Source organism: Carassius auratus, chromosome 13 (genome assembly GCF_003368295.1).
Source record: "Carassius auratus strain Wakin chromosome 13, ASM336829v1, whole genome shotgun sequence".
Taxonomy (NCBI): Eukaryota; Metazoa; Chordata; class Actinopteri; order Cypriniformes; family Cyprinidae; genus Carassius; species Carassius auratus.
The window spans coordinates 13,182,128-13,204,315 of NC_039255.1; the positions used below are offsets into that span (position 1 = coordinate 13,182,128).

A 22,188-nucleotide genomic window follows, 5' to 3' on the forward strand; every position below is an offset into this window, starting at 1 on the left:
CTAACACTTCATTAGTTTTGTAGGGCATTGAAAGCCTCCCATTCTCTGTGGATTTTGCGTGTTTAATTAACGTGTGCTTCCTTTTAATGTTTACGCACATGAAGTCATTGTGCACATCAGGAGCAGTTTAAAGCGATTCCATTTATTGTTGCTCTCTCTCTCTCTCTCTCTCTCTCTCTCTGTCTGTCTATCATATTTAACAAGTAAAAATGACAGTGAGCACTTTGCTTTAAACAGTGTCATTGTTACAGCTTTGGCTGGAATGAGAATGATAATGAAATACAGGTTCTGGGATATTTGCTATTTTAAATCATGAAACAGAATTATTCAGATTGGCATTTTATTATGATAATTACATGGATTCACATGCATTTATGTAGTAAGGAGAATACTGATGTTTTAACTATATAATGAACAATGGAGAAAGTTAGTCCAGAGTTTTAAATACACTTTATAGTGTACTTTGATAGATAATGAAGAAAATATTTTCTCATTCTATCCACTGTTCACAAATCAGTTTAGCAAGTGCAGATGTTGGTGAGGAATGAAATGAGGGTGAATAGTAGGGTAGGGATTTGAATAATAATGTGTGTCTATCCATGTATTTACACTAATAAACTGGACTGGACAGACAGCTGAAAGGGATTTATGGCTATAAATTGACAAACAGTTTCAAATGCGCAAGCCGGGTGAGATTATAATTTATCAAAGATTGTATATAGAAATAAATTACAATTTTAACACTGCATGCAATTTACAGATTTCTTATAAGGACTGTAGACTGTCTATGACCTCTTTCCAAAAAATCCCATATGAGGCATCGTAGTTTTCCTAGCAAAGGTTTTGCTGTGAGATATTTTAATAATGTGCAGTTTGACTCATGTAATGCATTTTCAAATATGGTTTTATGAGGGGGAAAAAGGAGATTAGATTTATAATGTATTATAATCACTTGCCTTGGAGATGTTTGGTGAATTTTCAAAATGAATAGGGCATTCCAGAGTACCTTTTATTGTAAGTTACTATGGGAACAAAATGCTGTGCTTCCTCATAAATCTTTAGACATTATGCAGCTCTCCCCCAAACCCTCATCCTTGTGTTTATTGGGTGAATCATTTTTGTCTGTGAGCACACGTGTATGTGTATCTGTGACTTAGAAGAGAGAAAATCTACTGGATTTTCCATGCTACAGATACAGCAGCAGAGACATGTAGTGGCACAACCCACTTTTCATAGCCCCTTCTAACAGGACGTATATGTTCTCACAGATGCATTAACAACAGCGGCAGAGTTCCAGCTTGTTGTCATCCAAACGCACGAGTCAGCAAATCTGTAAACAAAGTTGAACATTTATTCCACAAAGCAAAGACAAAGTAATCCAAGCATAATACATCTTGAGCTTATACCAATTTAGTTAGGTCACGGCTCCACTTCCAGATTTTTCAATCACAAAGTAGGGTTTGTAGCTGCCAGTGGATTACAGAACTAAACATAAAGGGAAAGTTTGGCCAAAATGTTTTATTCTGCCATAATTTTCTCACCTCCTTCTTCTTTTGGGAAGATTTATTCTGATAATGCATTGTTTGCTCTTTTTTCATGCAGTTATATGATAGTGTATTGTGAGGACCAGACTGACATTTAAGTCATTATTCACCGAAAATCTTTGATTAAATTCTTGAGGTTCTTTTTAATGAACTGGTTAAAATGTTTCACAAATCATTGATTTAATCATTTCTGAATTTCTATGAATTAATAATTTTAAAAATTGAATCATATGGACCACGTTTTGTTTGGTTAGATTTTGGAGCCTGAACAGCCCCAGTCCTCATTTGTGTTGTGCGGCCATGATATATTTATCAAAAATATATCTTCTTATTTTCTGAAGAAGAAAGTCAGGCATGTTTGGAACAACATGAGGGTGAGTAAAGGTGAACTACACCTTTAAAAATTGTCATTTATAGAGTGAAATTATTAATTTTGTACTGCTTTATGAACAAAGTAGGCATATGAACATTAGAAATTTGAAATGTAAAAAAAAATAAAATAAATTAAATATCATTTGCAAGAAGCATTAAAAAAAATGTGCATGCATGTGAATTCAGTCACTTTCAGAAATTGCAAAGAAACTTAGACACAACATCCTGCGTCAGTCAATGCAGTGAAAACAGTAATGACACTTTTGTGTCACACGGTTCTTAAGAAATTATAAATTCACTGTTTTGTCAGAGAAGATGAGGTGTGACTAACATACTTGTACTCTTTTGTGCATTTTTTTTTTTTTTTTTTTTGTGTTTATTGTATTTTAAACACTGGGTTCTACAAACCCTGCTTTGATGCTCTGCAAATTAGATATGTTTAAATTTGAGAAATCTCTCTTGAAAGATCATATTGTCGTATTCTACATGAAGACAATTATCACATTTCATCTAATTTACCCGTACGTTTAGTAATCATGTAATCGTGCATCTATGTAATCGTGCACTCTCTTCTTCTTTGTTTCCCATTATCCCGTTTCCTTTTTTTAAGTTGAAGCTAATGTATCTGAGCTCAGGTGGAACACAAACAGATTAAGAGACATTTAATTCACATGAGTACAGTCTCTTGTGCTCTGTTTACCTGTCCCGTGCACCTCCCCTGTACTTTTTTCCTCTGTCTCCCTAGACACACTGAAGAGTAATGGGAACGCACACTCCATTTGTTTCATAGCTGTGAGCTTATCCTGATTACTCAGAATAGATATCCCAAAATGCCATGTGCAGGTCGAGTGTGTCCAGTCCCTCTGTAGGGATCTTTCATAACATCAAATTTGGCTTCAGTGTGAGAGCAAATTAACTGAGGGTGAAGAAATTAAAAAAGGCTGCTGTTTTGCTCTAACTATTTTTTTTAGGAATCCACATTACCACATTAGGATCAGATTGATTCCAAAATGTGTCCTCCTGTACAAATATAGCATCTTGAACCTTAAAAGTAATGTTAAATCAATGTTTTAGGCAATAAATAACTGAATAACAGCATCAGTGATTAAATTAAACTAGAACTGTTGATATATTCATTAATTCATTGTCAGTAATGTGCAAATAATGTTATTCACACTAACCAATTTACTTCATTTTTAAGACAATAAAGAGTATGTATTACAGTTAATTAGCATGACAAATACACTACCATTCAAAAGTTTGGGGTCGGTAAGATATTTTTAATAGTTTTAAAAGAAGTCTTACCAAGGCTACATATGTTTGATCAAAAAATACAGTAAAAACAGTGATAATGTACAGTATTATTTTAAATTATAATATCTATATTATATTTAATATATTTTATAAGATGGTTAATTTATTTAATTTTCATCAGCCATTACGCCATACTTCAGTGGCACTTGATTGTTTATTAAGCATTGTAATATGCTGATTTGGTGCGAAACATAATATTAATGCTAAAAACTGCTGCACTGTTTATATTTTAGTGGAAACCATGATACTTTGTTACAGTATTATTTAATGAATATAAAGTTAAAAATAACTATATGTATTGGAAAGATATATATATATATATATATATATATATATATATATATATATATATATATATATATATATATATATATATATAATGGAAATGTTTTACAGTTCCTTTTGATCAATTAAATTAATCCTTTTAGAATAAAAGTATCATTCTCGTAAAAAAAGAAATAAAAAAATTATTACACACCCCAAACTTTAGAACAGTGTGTGTGTGTGTGTGTGTGTGTGTGTGTGTGTGTGTGTGTGTGTGTGTGTGTGCATTAACATTTACACTTTTGAACCAATGAACATGTTTGACAGTGTTGTCATCTAATCTACATCTTTACAACTGGAGGGGAATCCCATAACTAAAACCACTTCACCTTATCAGTTGAAAGAATGTATAACATTTAGATAACACGTAATTTCCCTGCGTCTGGCCACCCTTTCCATCATCTACAGGTCAATGGTGTCAATGGATGATTGTTTCCTTGGGTTTTTTGACCTGTTGAAACTTGCAGTTTAGCTCTTCTTTCCAAACACCATGTCAGGAGTAGTGTTGTGCTGAAAGACACATTTCTTCCCGGGCCTGTAAACTTTCCATCACCATACTCCACATTTCAAACACTTTACGCATCTGCTCAGCATCAGCAGCCATAGCTCAGCATGCTGCATCAGCTAACCAAGAAGCTTTCAACAAAAGATGCACTGCAGGCGCGTCCTTGTACGGCTCCAATCTTCACAACTCCAGAGAGGAGGAAAAAGACACTGGATAAAGAAAGGCTAGTAAATTACCCAAATTTTGGCATTAAACACCAAATGTTGTATCCAGTAATTCCTAATATATATTCAGTAGATGTATTGAATGTTACAACAACTTATAAGAGAGATTAGAATGGGGCTGTTCGATTCAATATGTTCTTAAAATGTCACACAGGCACAGTTTGGGCTCATGGGATGTAAATGGAAACAGGTGGTCTCTGTTTTTTTCTGCAAGGTATGTGCACATTGTACTCACATATCTGCCAATAATCACAAATCAAAAGAGACCATTTCTCCCTAGTCCTCTATTTCATAATATAACTTTAACAAACAAATCCTGAATCATGAAAAACTAAATTGTTTGTAACAAGCAGAGTGGAATGATTAAGCCTTAAGATAAATTATGGGTTTTAAAATAACCACAGCAGAGCTGCAGCCTGCCAAATGGATTTTGCAAGTGTACCAGAAGATTTTCAGGTTTAAATTTCTCTAATTAAGAGCACAAAGAAAAACTGAGATTTTCTTTGACACACAGCTGACATCAAGACAGATAGAGATGTGAAGCATGAAGGCCGAGTGTATGACCTTTGACCTCATGTAATGGCAGAGCGCATCATTCATGAGCAAATTTAAACTAAGAGCATCACACTGATGCTTACCAGATAGTTTCCTCATCATTCCACACACCAAAATAAAGCCATCAATTACAGCATATATATATATATATATATATATATATATATATATATATATATATATATATATATATAAAGAGCCTAGCACTGTACAGACCTGGGCAGGACATGCAAACACACATCTCAGAGCAACGGTTAAACACCTGTTATGAAGGCAGCTCCAGTAAAGTCCGTCATTAACCTGGCACTCACTTTTCTCCCAATAACTCAAAGAGCATCAGCCAGCTGTTATGAGTATATAAAACAAGTAACACATTATTTATGTTTTATTTATGTTTTATTGTTTCTTTCCCCGAGGTCCACCTATAATGTTATACGTTTCTTTTCCCATCCCATAGGCGTGATGTTTTTTTATACTGTACAAACTGTATATTCTATGGCCCTACACCAACCCTACACCTAACCCTAACCCTCACAGGAAACTTTGTGCATTTTTACTTTCTAAAAAAAAAAAACTCTTTCTAATATTCTGTATGGTTTATAAGCTTTTTGATAAATGGGGACATGGGTTATGTCCTCATAAGTCACCATCTCCTTGTATTAACTGTGTCATACCATGTCATTATACAGAGTTGTGACATGTTATGTCACAAAAACAAGAGCACACACACACACACACACACATACACACACACACACACACATACACAAACAGTGAACATACACCCGGAGCAGTGGGCAACCATTTTGACTGAAATGCCCAGGGAGCAGTTGGGGGTTTGTCGCTTTGTTCAAGGGTCTCTGGCCGCTGCACATTCCCCCACCTACAACCCCTGACGGTACTGAGACTCACACCCTCAAACTTTTTCCTCAAGAATTCATCTATTTTTGCTTCTATCCTGAAAAGTGCTCCAGTCCCTGCTTCAGAGAAACACACCATAACAAGATATTACCACTTCAATGCTTTATTGTAAGGAATTATGGTATTTGGATGGCGAGCTGTATTGGATTTTCGCCTGTATAATTTGGTGTCGAATTCAATTTTAGTTTCATCTGCCTCAGAATCTTTAAGGAGCATTTTGGAAAAACCCAGCTGTGACTGCATATGACCTTTCTTGAGGAGTGGCTTTTCTTGCAATCCTCCCATACAAGCCACATTTGTGGAGAATTTGTGATATTGTTGTCGATGCACACAATATCCACGCTTTGTAATAAATTCCTGCATCTGCTTCATTGTTGCTGTACGCCTCTTGGTAGCCTCTCTGACCAGTTTCCTCCTGACTCTGTCATCCAGTTTGGAGCGACATCCTAATTCAGGGAGGGGTTTTTGTATCTTTTACCAAATACCTTCCACTTCGTAATAATATGTACTTCACTGCGCTTCTATGTATTGATAAAGCCTTAGAAATGATTTGTACCTTTCCACAACTTCCCCCAGAAATCCTCTGACAATGTCTTACCACCCATAGTTGGTTGTTTGCTTCAGCTGAGCTACCAAGGACTGAAATGTTCCAGGTAAGCTCTTGTATTGTTGAGATAATCAAAATCACCACAGCTGATCACAGTCGAAAGTCAAATGGCTTTGATTGCCACTGAGAAGGTGATTAGCTGATAGAGTATTACACCTGATAGAGTTTAAGGAGGGGGGCGATCCATTTTTTGGGGGGTTTATTTTCTATATCCACTGTATATATTTTACTGACCCCAAACTTTTAAATGGTAATGTATATATATTGTTAAACGTGAACTCTGACAGTCCTAAAAATAGATTCTGCAAAATCTCTTTTTTGCAGATCCTTTAGTTCCCCCTTTATATCTCCAGATCCCAGTTTGACCACAGTCCAAGTCTATAAACAACCTTTGTCGGCCCACTGGGGAAGACAATTTGAATTGTGAAAGTTAGCATGTTTACTGCATATCCAATGTACATGCTCAAGTTATGATTTTCCACAGCTCTCACTGTCATTATTAATAAACCATCCCCTGTAGTTGAAAATTGGCTAATTAGTCAAATGAGGTGTTGTAGAACACAGCTGGAACAAAAACCCATAGGACATCAAACCCCTGATGAGATGAGCACCCATGTTCCAAGTCATCAGTGGTGCTCTGGCATCAATTATTGCTGAAAGCTCTGTGAATGGCTCACATGGCAATGTGTTGGCATCTTCAGCCAGTTGGAAAGGGAGTTGGGTGACACGTTAAGTTCTGCCTAATAATTCTGCTCTCCAAACGGAGTGGATTAATCGACTTGTTCTTTGATGAACAGAAATCTTTGAACGTGTCCTGCGGTATGTTCATTTAGCGGCGCACTACCAGACTATTGATCAGTCAATTTCTCACATTCTGGCTCAAAGTGATTGCTGAACTAGACGTTTCTTCCATCACGCAGTCTATTACAGCAGGTCAGGGCTCAGCACTAATGCAAAATCACCAGACTGAAGTTCGTCCTGTCAGACAAGCTCATACTAAACTCATAACTTATACTAAAATATCTAATCTCCTCCCTCTTCTCTATCAAAGGACAATTGACAGTCCTTTTTCCTAAGGGAAAATACCGGTTTCTTTTCATTAAAAAACCCACTATCTTTCTGATACAAAGTCTAAACTGATAGGTGATCTGATGAGTAGAAACATACAGAATTAGCATTTACACATTTCCACAGCACTCTACCATTGTGTGTGCGTGTGTTTGAGATATTTTGGTTTATTTGATTATGCTTAGCAAGAGTGTGGTAATCTCAGCTTCATTTAACATATTTTACCATGTTTAAATCGATTTCAACCAAATATTCAGCAGGAAAAAAAATGCTTTATATAATGCTTTATATTTAATTTATTATATATTCCATCTGGGCTGGCTGATAAGTGATGCCATAGCCAACGGCTCTTCAACAGAACTCTGCAAGACATTGTGTTTATTTAGTTTTCTAACTTCTCAAGTGTCCATTTAGCTGGTTCTTGAAGTAGCAGGCAAACACAAAGGGTGCCCTGACTCAATCTGAGCTATGAGCAGTGATCCCTGGCATGTTTTCCCCTCTGAAAACTACTTTCTTTCAACCATAACCAGAGCAGTGCAGTCAGCCTTGTGCTGTATAGTTGGATCTGTCTGTTGTGTTTTGATTCTGTATGCATGGCCTCTTATAAGAGATGCATGTGGCCAGAAAAAAAAGGCTTTATTTAAAAAAGGCTTTATGACTTGCTTGCCTTTGTTATTCTTTGGGCAGCAAACCGTACTAGCTAATAGATGAATAATTATGAAAGTGGGCATGGAGGCTCAGAAAGCCAAAGCATGAATCAATCAATCGATCAATCAATCAATCAATCAATCATTTTGCCCAATACATCTGTTAATTGTAAGTGTATTTCTGCCACAGCAATTCTATTCAAAATTATTTATCATGATTGAGAAGTTCATGGAAAAGCCATGCCAGTGTATTAGCCATAAAGTGTTATAAGACTGTTTGGTATTTTACAGCACTTAATATTATACATTTGTTCACTTCCTCATTTATTAATGCAAGGGTAAAAGGAAGTATTGCGATTCAGTTTTTCCTCAAGACTGTTAATTCTTTATTTACGGCAGTCTGGGTTTCATCCTTTACACTCACACTGAAAGATTTCATCATCACATCTTCCACGGCTATTGATTCCCCCCTCCATTTATTATGAATGTCTTCTGTTTCTTTTTTTCCTGCTCTGCCCCTTCGCCATCTCTTTATCTCTTTCATGTCTAGTCCGAGCTGGTTGAGTGATGGATGTAGTCATTCTCATTGTGCTGTGGTTTTTAGTCCTGTAGATAACCCACCAGTGTGTCCTGACTGACCTCCATAGTAATGGGTATTAATGAGAGGTCATAAAGCATATCTGGTCTGACCACAGAAAAGTATGCTGGCAGAAGCCTGACAAACCCAGACGGGCCGCTGTTTCTGAGTAAAATCCTCTCACTTCCCATGTAGCTCCATTAATTATGTGCCATGTGTTCATGGAGATGATGAGGAGAATGCTATGGAAAATTGCAAAGCAGTAGAGCCCTGCATTTCAGCCCGGGCCCGACGAGCCCGACTTTTTTTCCATCCCTTGGGCTGGGCTTCGAGCCAATTTTCATGTCATAGTTCAGACGCGGGCCTGGCCTCAGGCCTGTTTTAGTCTTCTCCGTATTTTTATATTTTAGACGTCCATCAATTAGTGATGAAAAAAAAAATGTTTGCGCTGCTGGAAACAACATGCTACCTCAACTTTCAAGAGCGGTTCGAAAGTGTTTAGTGTCCCGCAGCGGCAGCATGTATGGTGCGTGCCATCGGTGCAGCTGAACAGTTCTGCTTTCAAATGCACACAATAGACTTAAGCTTGCCGCAAAGCAGCGGAAAAAGTAATTACCATAAATGTGACAGGGAGAAATAGTAAGTGATATTTTAATTATTTATTAATAAACTCGTTTTTTTCTGAGTCAGTGTCCGAAGGATGCAGTTACAGAGCCAGACTCGTCATCTCCACTTTTGATGCACCTTTAGAGATAAGTGCATCTTCATGGATTATGATTATAATTAAATAATTTTTGTTTTTGATTTGTTTTATCCCGTTAAGTAGTAATTTAAAGCGTCTCGAGCCAGGGCCAGGGCCGGGCTAGGGCCTAAATCTGAGGCCCGTGCAGGGCTCTACAAAGCGGTTATTGTCAAGATAAGCATGAGCGTGAAGTTATCTTGGACAATCTTCTTGTCTTGTCACTATACAAACTTGATAGTATATGATTCTAATTCAACTGTAATTAATTGGCACACATTCTCAAATGTCACATTCTCTGTTGCTTCTACAAACTTTCATCAGCTGATCACAATCGAAAAAAAAAAAAATCAGTTTATGCTTGGATAACACATTTGAATGATTATATGCACCAAGACTAGTGTTTCTAGTTTTGCAAGACAAAAAATGCTGTGGTACCTGTGCATGGTAATGGTTTTGTGGCTTAAAACATGTCCATTTCTAATCCAGCTAATCAAAGAGTGTTTTCAACAAACCAGCCTTGCTGTGCTCTATGAAGCACTCAGACAATGTGATTAAAATGTTGGCTTAATGTTGAGGAAGTGCACACTGTTGTTTCCAAATAATTACAGGGGAAGTTATCTGGCAGTTATTGGCTCTGAAACCCCTGCGACATCATTAAGGATACTCACATTAGGTAATAATGACCTCATTGGCTGGTTCCTTATCCTCCCAACTAGTGGAAGCGAGCAGTTTGGGAATCATCAGAATCAGGATGTTGTGCATGTCTGCATTGTTTTCAGTTTCCTCCCTCCTTCCATTTCTGTTATACAGTACTTGGGATTTTTAAGTCAAAGACAAGATATTCAAACTCCTGCAACTGTGACATTGAATGAAACACCAGTAGTTTTTAGCATTCAAAGAAGCAACAAAATGCAGGAGAGAGGAACCCACTGGTGTGAAAAAATATATTTGCAGCAGTGCTGTTTCTTTAAGAGCAGAGAGACAGATTCTCCAGAGACCACACATCTCCATCAATTAGATAGGAAAAGCGCTCCTTTTCTTCTTTCTTTCTTTTTCTATAGGTATTATATTGAATTTATGCACAATATGATAAGCCAATCATTATTACAGTAAATTAATAACAAATGTTCTGTTTGTTATTTCTCTACCAGTTTCTCCATCATTCTCTGTATATTTGTCTCCTTGTCTCTGCCAAGCCCCACTGTTTTTGCTGCGTGATCCTCAACTTTCCCTGCCAGAAATGGGAGAGCAGTAGTCATCCATCTTCTGGGCATACTTTGGCACAGTGGATGTTAAATTAAAAACATATAGCTTAGAGAACTGGGTCATATGCACTTTAAGTGTTGAAGACAGTGCTTAGAAAATAAGCATCATCAATCAAGACTGAGAGTCTGCAATGCTCTGTGAATTCAGTATCACTCCAGCCCAATTATGAAGGTAGCTAGACTGGAGACAATGGTTGTTTTTCAGCAAAATGAAAACTTTTAAACTGTAGCCAGGAACTGTGTAGATTAAACGTCTGCTATTAAGTCACATTATGTAAATCACTTACGGTTATAAGTTTGTGTAGATGTGTTCATTTACCTGTTCTGTGACAATTCAGCTGAAATACTATTCTTATCTTTCTCATTAACATTCTAGGTATTATTTTATTAACTTTTTTTTTTTTTTTTTTTTTAAGTTATATGCAGCCATCTCTTGTGAGTTTATATATCAAAACAAATTCCCGCTTTGAGAATTCTTTATTTCAGGTGTCTGAAAATACCTTTAGATGTATAAATCCCTGTCGTAAACTCTTAAATAAATAAAAGTGGTAGGTTTCAGCATTTAGAACAGCCTGTTCATTTCCACTACACAGTTCCTCTGATTGGCAGCTGACATTCTGAGCGATGACAAGGATGCCAAAGAGAAATATCATATCACTGAGATAATAATAGACTAAGGACTCTTGAAGCTGTGGAGAGAACAAGCAAGATTATATTCTCTGATGACTTTTGCACTGCTGAACACAGCGCACGCAACTACTTGTGTCTTATATAGTTATTTAAAGTGGTGGGACACGGATTTATATATAGTATGTATAATTATCATCACATATAAAACGGACATTACAATAACACAAGAGACAATTTCTTTTTTATTTTGTTTAATTTGCAAATATACGATTTTGGCAAAGAAAGTAGGGTTGCGTAGAAATGCATTTTTTTTTTTTTTATAATCAACTAGTCAGTGGGTTGTCTGAACGGGTAGTTGACTAGACTGTTTTAGCCCTAGATAATTAGGCTGATTTAGGGTCGTCCACACAGCAAATTCATGTGTTAATTAATTAATGAACAGCTAGATGGTCCACATTCAAATGTAACCAAATTATTGAGGTCCTGAGATGTGTTTTTAAAGTTGACATAAATATATAAATAAAGTCGAACCTAACTATTTTTTAAATGCATTTGCATCTGTCTCACTTAAAATGTCAATCTGAAATATATGTCTCTATTTATGTTAATTGCAGCTATTTTTAACTTGACACAATGCAATGGCCAAGTCTCTCACAGTTGGCCGTCTCATAGCATGCTAAGAAGTTGACAATAAAAACACTGACTCTAATGCAACAACTAGACAAACTAGTCAAATTATTGAGTTGGTAGATCAGCCATCCTGGTCAATCACTAGAAAGCAGATTTCTTAAAAAAAATTTGATCTGATTTGTATTCATACTGCAATTTCGATATGTTAAGAGGTGTTAGTATGTGTGAGATGAAGTGAGAAAGCATGTTAAAGGCTTTAAACCCTTTAAAACATACCGTTTGTTGCATCTCACAGCCACATTTTGCTTTCTCATTGCAAAGCCCTGGGATCTAATTTCTGTATTTTTGTTAGTGAATGCAAGCAGAGAGAAATATCACAGTACTTGTATGATTTAGAAGTGCAGCAGACACAGCTGACTGCCAGTTTAGATAGCCGCACTGATATTCCACTCCCACTGGGTTTCCGCATTAGCTCAGAACGATCTCTTACTCTTCAGGTCTTTCATGAGCAGTTCAGTCAGTGGGTGCCTTTTGAACGTGACTGCCGTTAAAGTATTTTCCCTCCCATATTGTTCGCACTCTCTTAGAAAATTCACACACGAGTAGCACTGCCTGACGGGGGTGTGACCTCTGACTCATATAGTCAGTATGCGGTGTGATAAAGACTGCAGCGATGGCTGTGATGAATGACAAATGTCATATGACTGGTGCTTTCCTATGCCTCACATGTCTCAATAGTAGTTTTAGCTGTCATTTTAAGGGTGCAGGGTAAGCCATGCCGTCCTCTGAGCTCCAAAGCAGATGGCCTCTATCAGTGCTGCCAGTCTTGATGTAACCCGTACGTCCCAATCAGAGCCAAGCACTACTGCTTTAGCCTGATTGCACTGCGAAAGTTTAGACTGCACTTTAAGCCTCTGGCAACAGATGCACTTTTTACCACCCCAGGTCATTCTGTCTCACAAGTTGATCGATTCCAAATGAAATAGAAAATTATTAAAAGTCATAAAAAGCAGTGGGGCTGGACCTGAAAAACTCTTATGTCACATTCTGTCTAATCTAACTTAGTAATGATGTTGTTTTCAGCCATGTTTATCAAGACTTGCAGTTTCTAAGATAATGCAAACTGGATCTCCTGATTGGTTGAGCTGTGGATGGTCCACAGTCTCTGTCTGTTGACAATGTGGGAGCGTTTTAAGTTGAGGTCATTCAAATTGACAGAAAATATTACAATATTATTGAAATATATAATATGTATTTTTACATTTAATTTATAAAATTATTCATTCATGTATTATTCATATATATATATATATATATATATATATATATATATATATATATATATATATATATATATTAAACTTTTAAAATTGTTTTAAAGTAAATAAGTTAACATTAGCATTCAAAAGTTTGGGGTCACAAATAAAGATAGTAATACTTTCAGTCTTCAAGCATGCATTAAATTGATATATATTATGCAGTACATCTGTTTTCATCATTAATAATACAAAATGTTTCTTGAGCACCAAATCAGCATATTAAAATAGTTTCTGAAGAAAACTGTTATTTTAAATGGTACAAATATTTCACAGTGTTTACATTTTAGTAAAAAAAGTATTTCCAATGGCATATATTTGGACTTTACCAGTGCGGTCTTACATTGACCACACATTCTAAACACTTTACTCTTTAAACAATGATTACAAATTATTTGATTCTCTATATTCTTTCAGGTTTTTATGTGTACATGGTAAAGAGTTACTTGTTTTAACAATGATTCAGCAACATTTTGTTTGCATGCTCTATTTCATCACATCCAATCAAGGGGAAAAGATCACAGCTATATTTTCCGCTGCATTCATGCAATACAGCAGCAGGTGTAATGAGTCTCCCTAGTATAACTTCTCTGAAACGGATGTCTCTCACTGTGCTGGTACTCTGAGGCTAGGACGGTATATCTCTGTGACAGTCTAGGGAGGGGGGTTGTGCAAATTAATGCCTCACAGATCATGTTTGTGTACAGGGCCAGGATCAAACAGGCAGTCTGGGCCATGAATCCTCATCAGTCGAGGGTTCTAGCAGGATGGGGATACTAATGCTGGAGGGAGCATGTATGTGTGTGAGGGATGTTAACTTCTCAAGCAACCTCCCATTTTGGTAGGAGAGGAGGTATCTGACATAGCCAAAATAAAATAGTCACTGCTTATAGGTTCTGCAGGCTAATCACATAGCCAAGGCATCAAATGCTAGTTTACTCGGAATTATTCAAAGTAGCATATTTTCTGAGCCAACATCTCCTTGTAAACAACGGCTTCCTTACCAAACTCTCCATTACCCCAGGATTTAAACAGTCACTTCTGAAACTCAATGCATTCTTATGAAATCTCTTGGAGGAATGTCCTTTACCGAGAGCATGCCACCTTGATCAAATGAGTGAGGAGAGACAGCCAGAGAGCTTCAGGGATTCATTACAGAGGTCTTGAGTTATAGTTTCATTTGTCGTTATTACACTGGAGGATTGTTTGCGGAAGGAGAGAGTTTATTAAGAGCAGGGAACAGGAAAACATTTGGCTTTTCTGGTTCACTCATGGTCAACAAGGAAGGATGGCTCTCTATGATTCCACCTGTACACATGGAGTGTTATGGTCCACAAAAATAGAGGTAATATACCTATACTGTACATAGTGTACAGTAAGTATAGAAAAGAATAATAATCTGCCTAAAATGAAGGCGGACACAGTTTGTGTTTTATCTAGTCATAGGCGGAATTCGCGGGGGGGTGGGGGGGTCCAGACCCCCCCATCTGAGGGTTGTCCCCCCCTAAAATATAATTGAAATATGTGTATTGTAAATAATATAATGTAATATAGTTAAACTAATTGTGTAAGTAGTAAAACAATAAAAATGCAAACAGAGCTTCCTTTCCTCACGTCTTAGCTCCACCCCTTCAAAATGCAAGGGAAGGACGCAAGGAAAAGAGGCTAATATGGAGGAACTGAATCAAATTAAAATGATATATTCTCTCTCAAAGCGTCGTCAATTAGTGATGACTCTACACCACTGGATTGAGCTTGCAAGTCAGGATTCTTGATCATTAGAGATAAATATTTATATTGCAACAGTTTCAAGCTTCACAAAAAAAAAAAAAAAACACATTTGTCTGTATTTTATATTTATTATTATTATTATTATTATTATTATTATTATTATTATTATTACCAGTTATTATTAATTGTTAATGTGTTGCATATTAACCCCTGCAGGCATCTGTATTAACCAATATAAGATGCATTAATTTTAAAAATTAAAACCAATAAGCCATTCAAATCAAGAGACGTAAATAAATATAATTACGACTGTGCTGAAAAGTAAACGTTATACATCAAAATTACAGTCACTATCAAAACATAACACACATAACTTCATGCTTAATAAAACTTCATGCTCGTGAAGCCTCCTCACTCCTCGATCCTCGCGGTGCAATTAGAGAATTGAGATGTCCCACAAGATGGCTGTGCTCGATCGGTTTCCGGATCAAACGATTTTGATCAGCCAGCATAGTCTAAACCTAGACATTCATGTTAATTTCAAAATCTGTCATTCAACATGAAATTGTGTCAGATGATTTTTTATATTTATTATACAGTTCTGGAAAATATTTTGGCAAAATTAGATTTTTTTCACTGTGGGCGGGGCTACTAAACAACACTATGAATAGAAACCAATCCATCAATAAAATGCCCTGTTATTTGTCACTCTTAGTAAATGGCGCTTCAGTTGTATTTGTGTAATTATATGCTTGTGTATTTATATTACATCAGATAAACAGCCAGTTACAGTGTGCATTAGGACTGCACAGGGCAAGGGGCTTTTTTTTTCTTTTTTTTTTTGTCAAAACCCCTTTAGAGCAAACTAATTACAGCTCGTTATCAAACACAATCCTTACCTTATATTATCAAACACTACATCCGTGTGACTGCAGGGAGAGATAAACCTGGACACAACAGTCTCTGTCAAAGTATTTGTTAATGCTTCCCATCCTTTTAGTCTTATTACAATCTTTTTTTGCTACAATTGTCTCTTCGTTTACTTTCTCTGCAGTCCATTGACTGAAAACAATCACCTGGAAGACAGATAGATGGAGAGAGAGAGAGAGAGAGAGAGACATGAGGTTCTAATCATGTTGGTGTTTTAATCAAATCCTCGACCTCTCTGCTAATCGCTGATGGCATTACAGTTCCAGATAAAGTATGTGTGCTGGCCTCCCTTCCTCGTTTCACTGTATATTTCCCATTAACCCTCAGGTGAGGCTTTTATTAGGATTTAATCAGGCCTGGAGTTTTTTTTTTTTTTTTTTTTGGCCTTTTTGTTAGATAGAACAGTATGGGAAAAAGGGAGGATTAAACCAATTTATCCGAATATGCCTGAGAATCAAACTCATGAGTCATCATGACTATGGTGTTGTTAGCACCATACATGTACTTTGCAGGATAATCTACTACAGGAAAACAAACCCATGTTATTATGTGAGCTCCAACTTGGTAAAGGGGTCATATGATGTGTTAAATTTTATTATATTTCAATAATATTGTCATTAAATTTTTCCTTTCTATTTGGAGTGTTACAAGCTCTTGGTGCATGAAGAAGATCTGTCTAAAGTCTCAAATCCAAAGAGATATTCTTTATAATTCTTTATAATTCTTGATATTCTTTATAATTTGCATTATACCAAATACACAAAATAATGTTCTTTTCAGCAATGTCATAGGACCCCTTTAAGAAAACACATTTTGACAACTGCATCATGACCCTAACTTAACTGTTTGTATATTTTATTTATTTTTCCATTTTAAAAAAAATAAATAAATCAAGGCAGAACTGATTTTTTTATAGATATTATCTGCTGCATTATAATAGTTTATTTATAATCATTAAAGTCTTAACTTACCCACAGTTGGATCATACTGGCTCAAGAAAAGAACAGCTGGATAACTAAGGTCCAAATAAAACATTAGAAGCAGATCTGTAAGCACACCACAGTTTGTTCCAATAGCATTCAAGGTCATTACTCAGACTGATTCTCCTGCTAACTGAAAATTAGAGCCAAAAGGGGAAATAGAAGACACTAATCAATCTGAGGCTGTAACAGAGATGAGACACAGAAGGGAAGGGGGTTCCTGCTCAACCTACCAGACCAGATGGCCAGTGTGTGTGAGATGAAGGAGCTCTGCAGCATCTCCTGTATGTGTGATGTTAGTGCTCGTGAAGCACATTTATGCATTATGGTTAACGAATAATGATCCTTGATTTTGAATAGATAGACCTTTGTTGTTACAAACAAATTTTATTTTAAATAAATGTATTTTTATTCATCAGAAAAACTTAAAGAGAAACACATATCTGTTTCAAAAAAAAAAGAAGAAAAAAAAGTAGATTTTTTATTTTTCCTTTATTTAACCAGGTGATGTCCCATTGAGATCAAATCTCTTTTACAAGGGAGCCCATCATACATTTATTCATTTATCAGACGCTTTTATCCAAAGCGACTTACAAATAAGGACAGTGGAAGCAATCAAAAACAACTAAAAGATCAATGATATATGAGTGCTATAACTATATATATATACTAATTTATTTCATCATAAAAAAATTTTATTTGAATGTTTTACATTCTAAAATAATATATATATATATATATATATATATATATATATATATATATATATATATATATATATATATATATATATATATATATATATATTTGCAGCTCTAATCTAGACTATATAGAGATTAAAAAATTTGATTTAAAACCTTTGATTTGTTTTATGTTGTAATTATCTTTAAAATTTCCTGCCAACTGCAAGTAAATATGTTTTATTTATTCACCATAGTGACTTTTTACTTGTATCTGGTGCTCGATGAGTGTTAAGTAAGATACTTGTTATGTGGATTGTGTTTCTGTGTGTGTTCATGTGTCATGGTCAGTGTCTTCGGTGTGACATCTGGTACTAAGGGTATATGAAAGGTGAAGGACTTGGAAAGCTGTAGAGGATCGTTTCAACCTGAAGCCCTTTGTGCCAGACCACAGAATAGGTATTGTATTCTTGTCAGCCTCAGGGCATCAGATCAGAAGAGCACATTGCACACACTCACACACACACAATGTTTTTTGATGATGTCATCTGACAGTACTGGAACTCAGCAGAGATGGCTTTTTTTTCTTGCATTGAGTGCCTGTGTGAATGTGTGTGTGTGTTTGTGTGTGTGTGTGTGTGTATGTGTGTGTACATGTCTGATGCTCTGACTGAGAACATCACACTGTTTATGAATAGGCAAAATTACATTCCACTTTTTTTCCACACATAGATAAGCACCCGCTCTCAGAGTCAGAGAGAGAGTCAGAAAGAGAGAGAGGGAGAGAGAGAGAGAGAGACTGAGACTTTTCTGTGCCAAAGAGCTTGAATGGGCAGATGTTGTCTGAGCAGATTTCAATGCGTGTACATGCTTCTGTATATGTGTGTGTGTGTGTGTGTGTGTGTGTGTGTTGAACTACCATCCAGACAGCTAACAGATGGAGTGGAGAGGTGTTATGTATATATATATATATACATGTTTGTTTATATAGCACAGTTTAATACAACACCAGGTTGCCTAAAGTGCTTCACAATATCAAAAAAAAAAATTACATAAAAACAAACATAGTCACAAATAACAACACACATCACATACAGTAACAACATAGGCACCATTTAAAATAACTAAACCTGAATCACAACAACCCTTCATTAGTCTTCAAAAGATGTGCTTTTAACATGAGCTTTGAAAACCAGTAGTGAGTTAATGGATCTAATAGTATGAGGGAGGTCATTCCACAGTTTTGGACCGGCTCACAAAAATAATTTTAGTGTATCTGCTAGTGGTAATGGTAGCTAATGGTAGTGTATCTGCTATAGTCTTCAGCACAACCTGACTTTTACTTGGTAGAGATACGGTTATCACTGAGCACTGAATTCAGTTTTCCTACATATCATTATGCAGCATTATCATTACTGCATTGAAAAGCTATGTACTGTACCACAACAAAGTGGTTGAAGAAGAAGGATTAAAAAAGTTATATGAATCTGTGATAATAGCTGTGGCACTTCTTAAGCTGAAGTTTTTATACATTTAGTTAAAAAGACATTTTGCTTTGAATTGAGCAAAAACACATTATGGAAGTAAATAGGGTTGATTTCATGATGACTTCTCCTTTTCACTGTATGAGCAACGACAGTCCGGAAGTCGTTCATTTCTAATAGAGAGCACTACAGGAGTTCCAGTCATATGAGAATGCCGAATTTTTGGACTCAATTTAAATTTGGGTGCAGAATATTAGAATTTTTTGCAGCTAGACTGTATGCAACTTTACGACCCAATGTGATGTATTCTAATAAAAACTATGAACACAGGGATTTAATTATTATTATTCCAGTAAAGTGGGTTGTTATGGATAATAATGTCTAAAATATTTGAGAATTATTATATAATTTACGGTGATTAGCACTAGAAAAGAAAATTGACTTAGAGGTGATATATTCATAAATTCATTATTCAGTCGTTTTACCTAGTGGAGGAAAACTGCTGCTTCTCAAGTAATTTGGAACTCCTGTCTAGCTGCCACTAGCCAGCAAAATGCAACAATTTTACGCGAATGTCAGGGATAGTGGAAAGGCAGCTCAAGGTGTTTCATATACCTGTTTGTAGCCTCAGTCTGATCTAACTTGCCTTACATACACAAATGACATTATTTCCCACAGCTAGAGGCTCTGAGAATACAGTCTCCTCTCAGGCTTCGTTGAAAACAACCAGCTTATTAGCACTGTCCTTAAACACACATACACAAATGCACACAGAAAACCACATGCACATGTACGCTCCACCCTCACTCTAATACAACCCATCTCTTGTTTTTAATTGGCTCTCATTAAAAGCCAAACTGCTGCTGTAGCTCAGCAAGTCTCCAGATATGTTAGTTAATTGTAGAATGTGTTAGAAAGCCAGCAATTAGCCGCAGCTGACAGGCGAGAGCAGAGCCGCGCCGGCCGTTTTGATGACTCCCCTGTTCGGCCAAGATGACTGTTTGTTAAGGCTGCAGGGATCCAAAGGGATAAGCACTGTTTCGTTTAACATAAAAAACAGCCTAAAACAAAGAACAGGTTTCTTATAAACAGCCTCTGTGTTTTGGCAGACCTGCAGAAACAGGGATGATTAATTGACATGACTGTCACAGTGCTGTAGGGTATTATTACTTTATTTTATTCGTGGAGCAAGGGTTTCAGAGCTGTGGATAGTATCAGACTCTTTGTTTTTCCTGTCTTTGTTCTTTGTTTTTAATTTATTTCATTTTTATCAGCTTTTTCAACTTTTCGTTAAAGTTTTTTATTTATTATCAATTTATTTATTTATTTTTTCCTTAAGATTTAAAGCAATTTTATCTGGTTTTAGCTGCACGTTTAATTTCAACCAAACACCCTCTCTCTAAAAAAAATCATAATAGTTATATTGTCTTTTATACCATGCATCTTTGTCTTTGCAGGTGAGCCAGCACTTGCAAAGGAGAACAACTGCCTGAACGCAGCGAAGGCTTGCAACCTAAACGACACCTGTAAGAAATACCGTTCGGCTTACATAAGCCCCTGCACGAGCCGAGTATCAACAGCTGAAGTCTGCAACAAACGGAAGTGCCACAAGGCCCTGCGGCAGTTCTTCGACAAAGTGCCGGCCAAACACAGCTACGGCATGCTCTTCTGCTCCTGTCCTCTGGGGGATCAGATGGCCTGTTCTGAGCGCAGACGTCAGACCATCGTACCGGCCTGTTCATATGAGGACAAGGAGAAGCCCAACTGCCTGACGCTGCAAGCGTCCTGCAAGACCAACTATATCTGCAGGTCTGAACCACAAAAAACTGGTTTAAAACAGGCATCATAAAATGTAATTTGTGGTGTCAAAGTCAATTCCTGGAAGTCCAGAGCCCTGCAGAGTTTAAATTTAACCTTAATTAAACACACCTGATCCAACTGATCAAGTTCATCAGGCTTATTTGAAAACTACATGGTATGTGTGGTGGTCTGGTGGAGCAGGGTTGGAACAAAGAATCCGGTCGTCCAGCAATGCTCTAAAACATTTATTAATCTTGGTTAATGTTAATTTCAACATTCATTAATACATTATTCAAATAAAAAAATTATGATACTGGCGTATCAGTTCGTATTATTTAATGGACCCAAGCAAACATGAACTAATAGAGTGAACATTTATATTTTTATTAACTAATGTTGACAGATTGTTCTGGGAGGGTGTTATGTGATAGACAGCGACCCATTATGACAGTTGATAGTTTTGGGCAGTTTTTTGCTGGATTTGGCAGGTTTTGGTGTGAACCTCTCTGTTGTTATCTGAATTACTTTTAAAGTCTGTCAGTGTATGATCCTCAGTCGTTTAGTATATGATGGCCAGTTTTTCCTTTGTGACTGTTTACAAAGGCAGTGAGTGTATGATGTCCAGAATTGTAAAACCTGCTGAGATATTAGTTGTGTGAGTTGTGTAGTGTATTCCTGTTTTAAGTCAGAACGGTCTGAAGATCTGGGTTGAACCACTGATGGCAGATTGACTATTCTGATGGTGTCGTTCAACCTTCTCTGGACCTTGACAGTGTAATATACTTGGCAGTCAGTGGGACAGTCACAAGCCTCCCTGTTTTCATTCAAAATATTTTAAATTGTGTTCCGGAGAGGAACGAAGCTTTTTACGGGGGTAAGTGGGGGTAAGTGATTAATGACGGGAAAAAAAAAAAATCACTGAATCTGAGAGGCAAGATCACAACATGCCATCTGTTATAACATGTGTTTACCAATAGGGACAGACATGGCCATAAGCAGCTAAGCTGCATCTACTGGGAAATAAAGCGTTTATTAAGGTGAGGCAGGAGAACACATTGTGAGGACAATTGTGGTGATTATTGAAGTCTAGCAATAAAAACTGCAGCCTTAAATCTGGTTTGTGCAGGAAGGAGGCAACAACAGAGTCTGTTAAGTGGCTTGTTAAGGATTCATTAGCACAACATGAATGTAGTTTTGCCAAGAAAACGTCTTTGGGCACAGAGAGAGCGACAGCTAATGACCCTGCTCAGTCAGAAGAGCTGCTGCTTGGCATTCTGGGGGCAAACTCAGACACTCATATAAATAAATGAAATATATTTGCACTTGCGCTCCAGGTCTGTAC

General features: G+C 36.6%; 1 protein-coding gene across 1 annotated transcript in view; it reads left to right on the forward strand.

Annotated features, from left to right (window-relative positions):
• The window catches only part of LOC113112737 (GDNF family receptor alpha-1-like), a 79,809-nt gene that overhangs the window by 40,426 nt on the left and 17,195 nt on the right, over nucleotides 1–22,188 (forward strand). Inside the window, exon 4 of the mRNA XM_026278563.1 lies at nucleotides 20,504–20,855. Within this exon, the coding sequence (XP_026134348.1) occupies nucleotides 20,504–20,855 (352 nt within the window). The remainder of the gene's footprint in view (nucleotides 1–20,503; nucleotides 20,856–22,188) is intronic.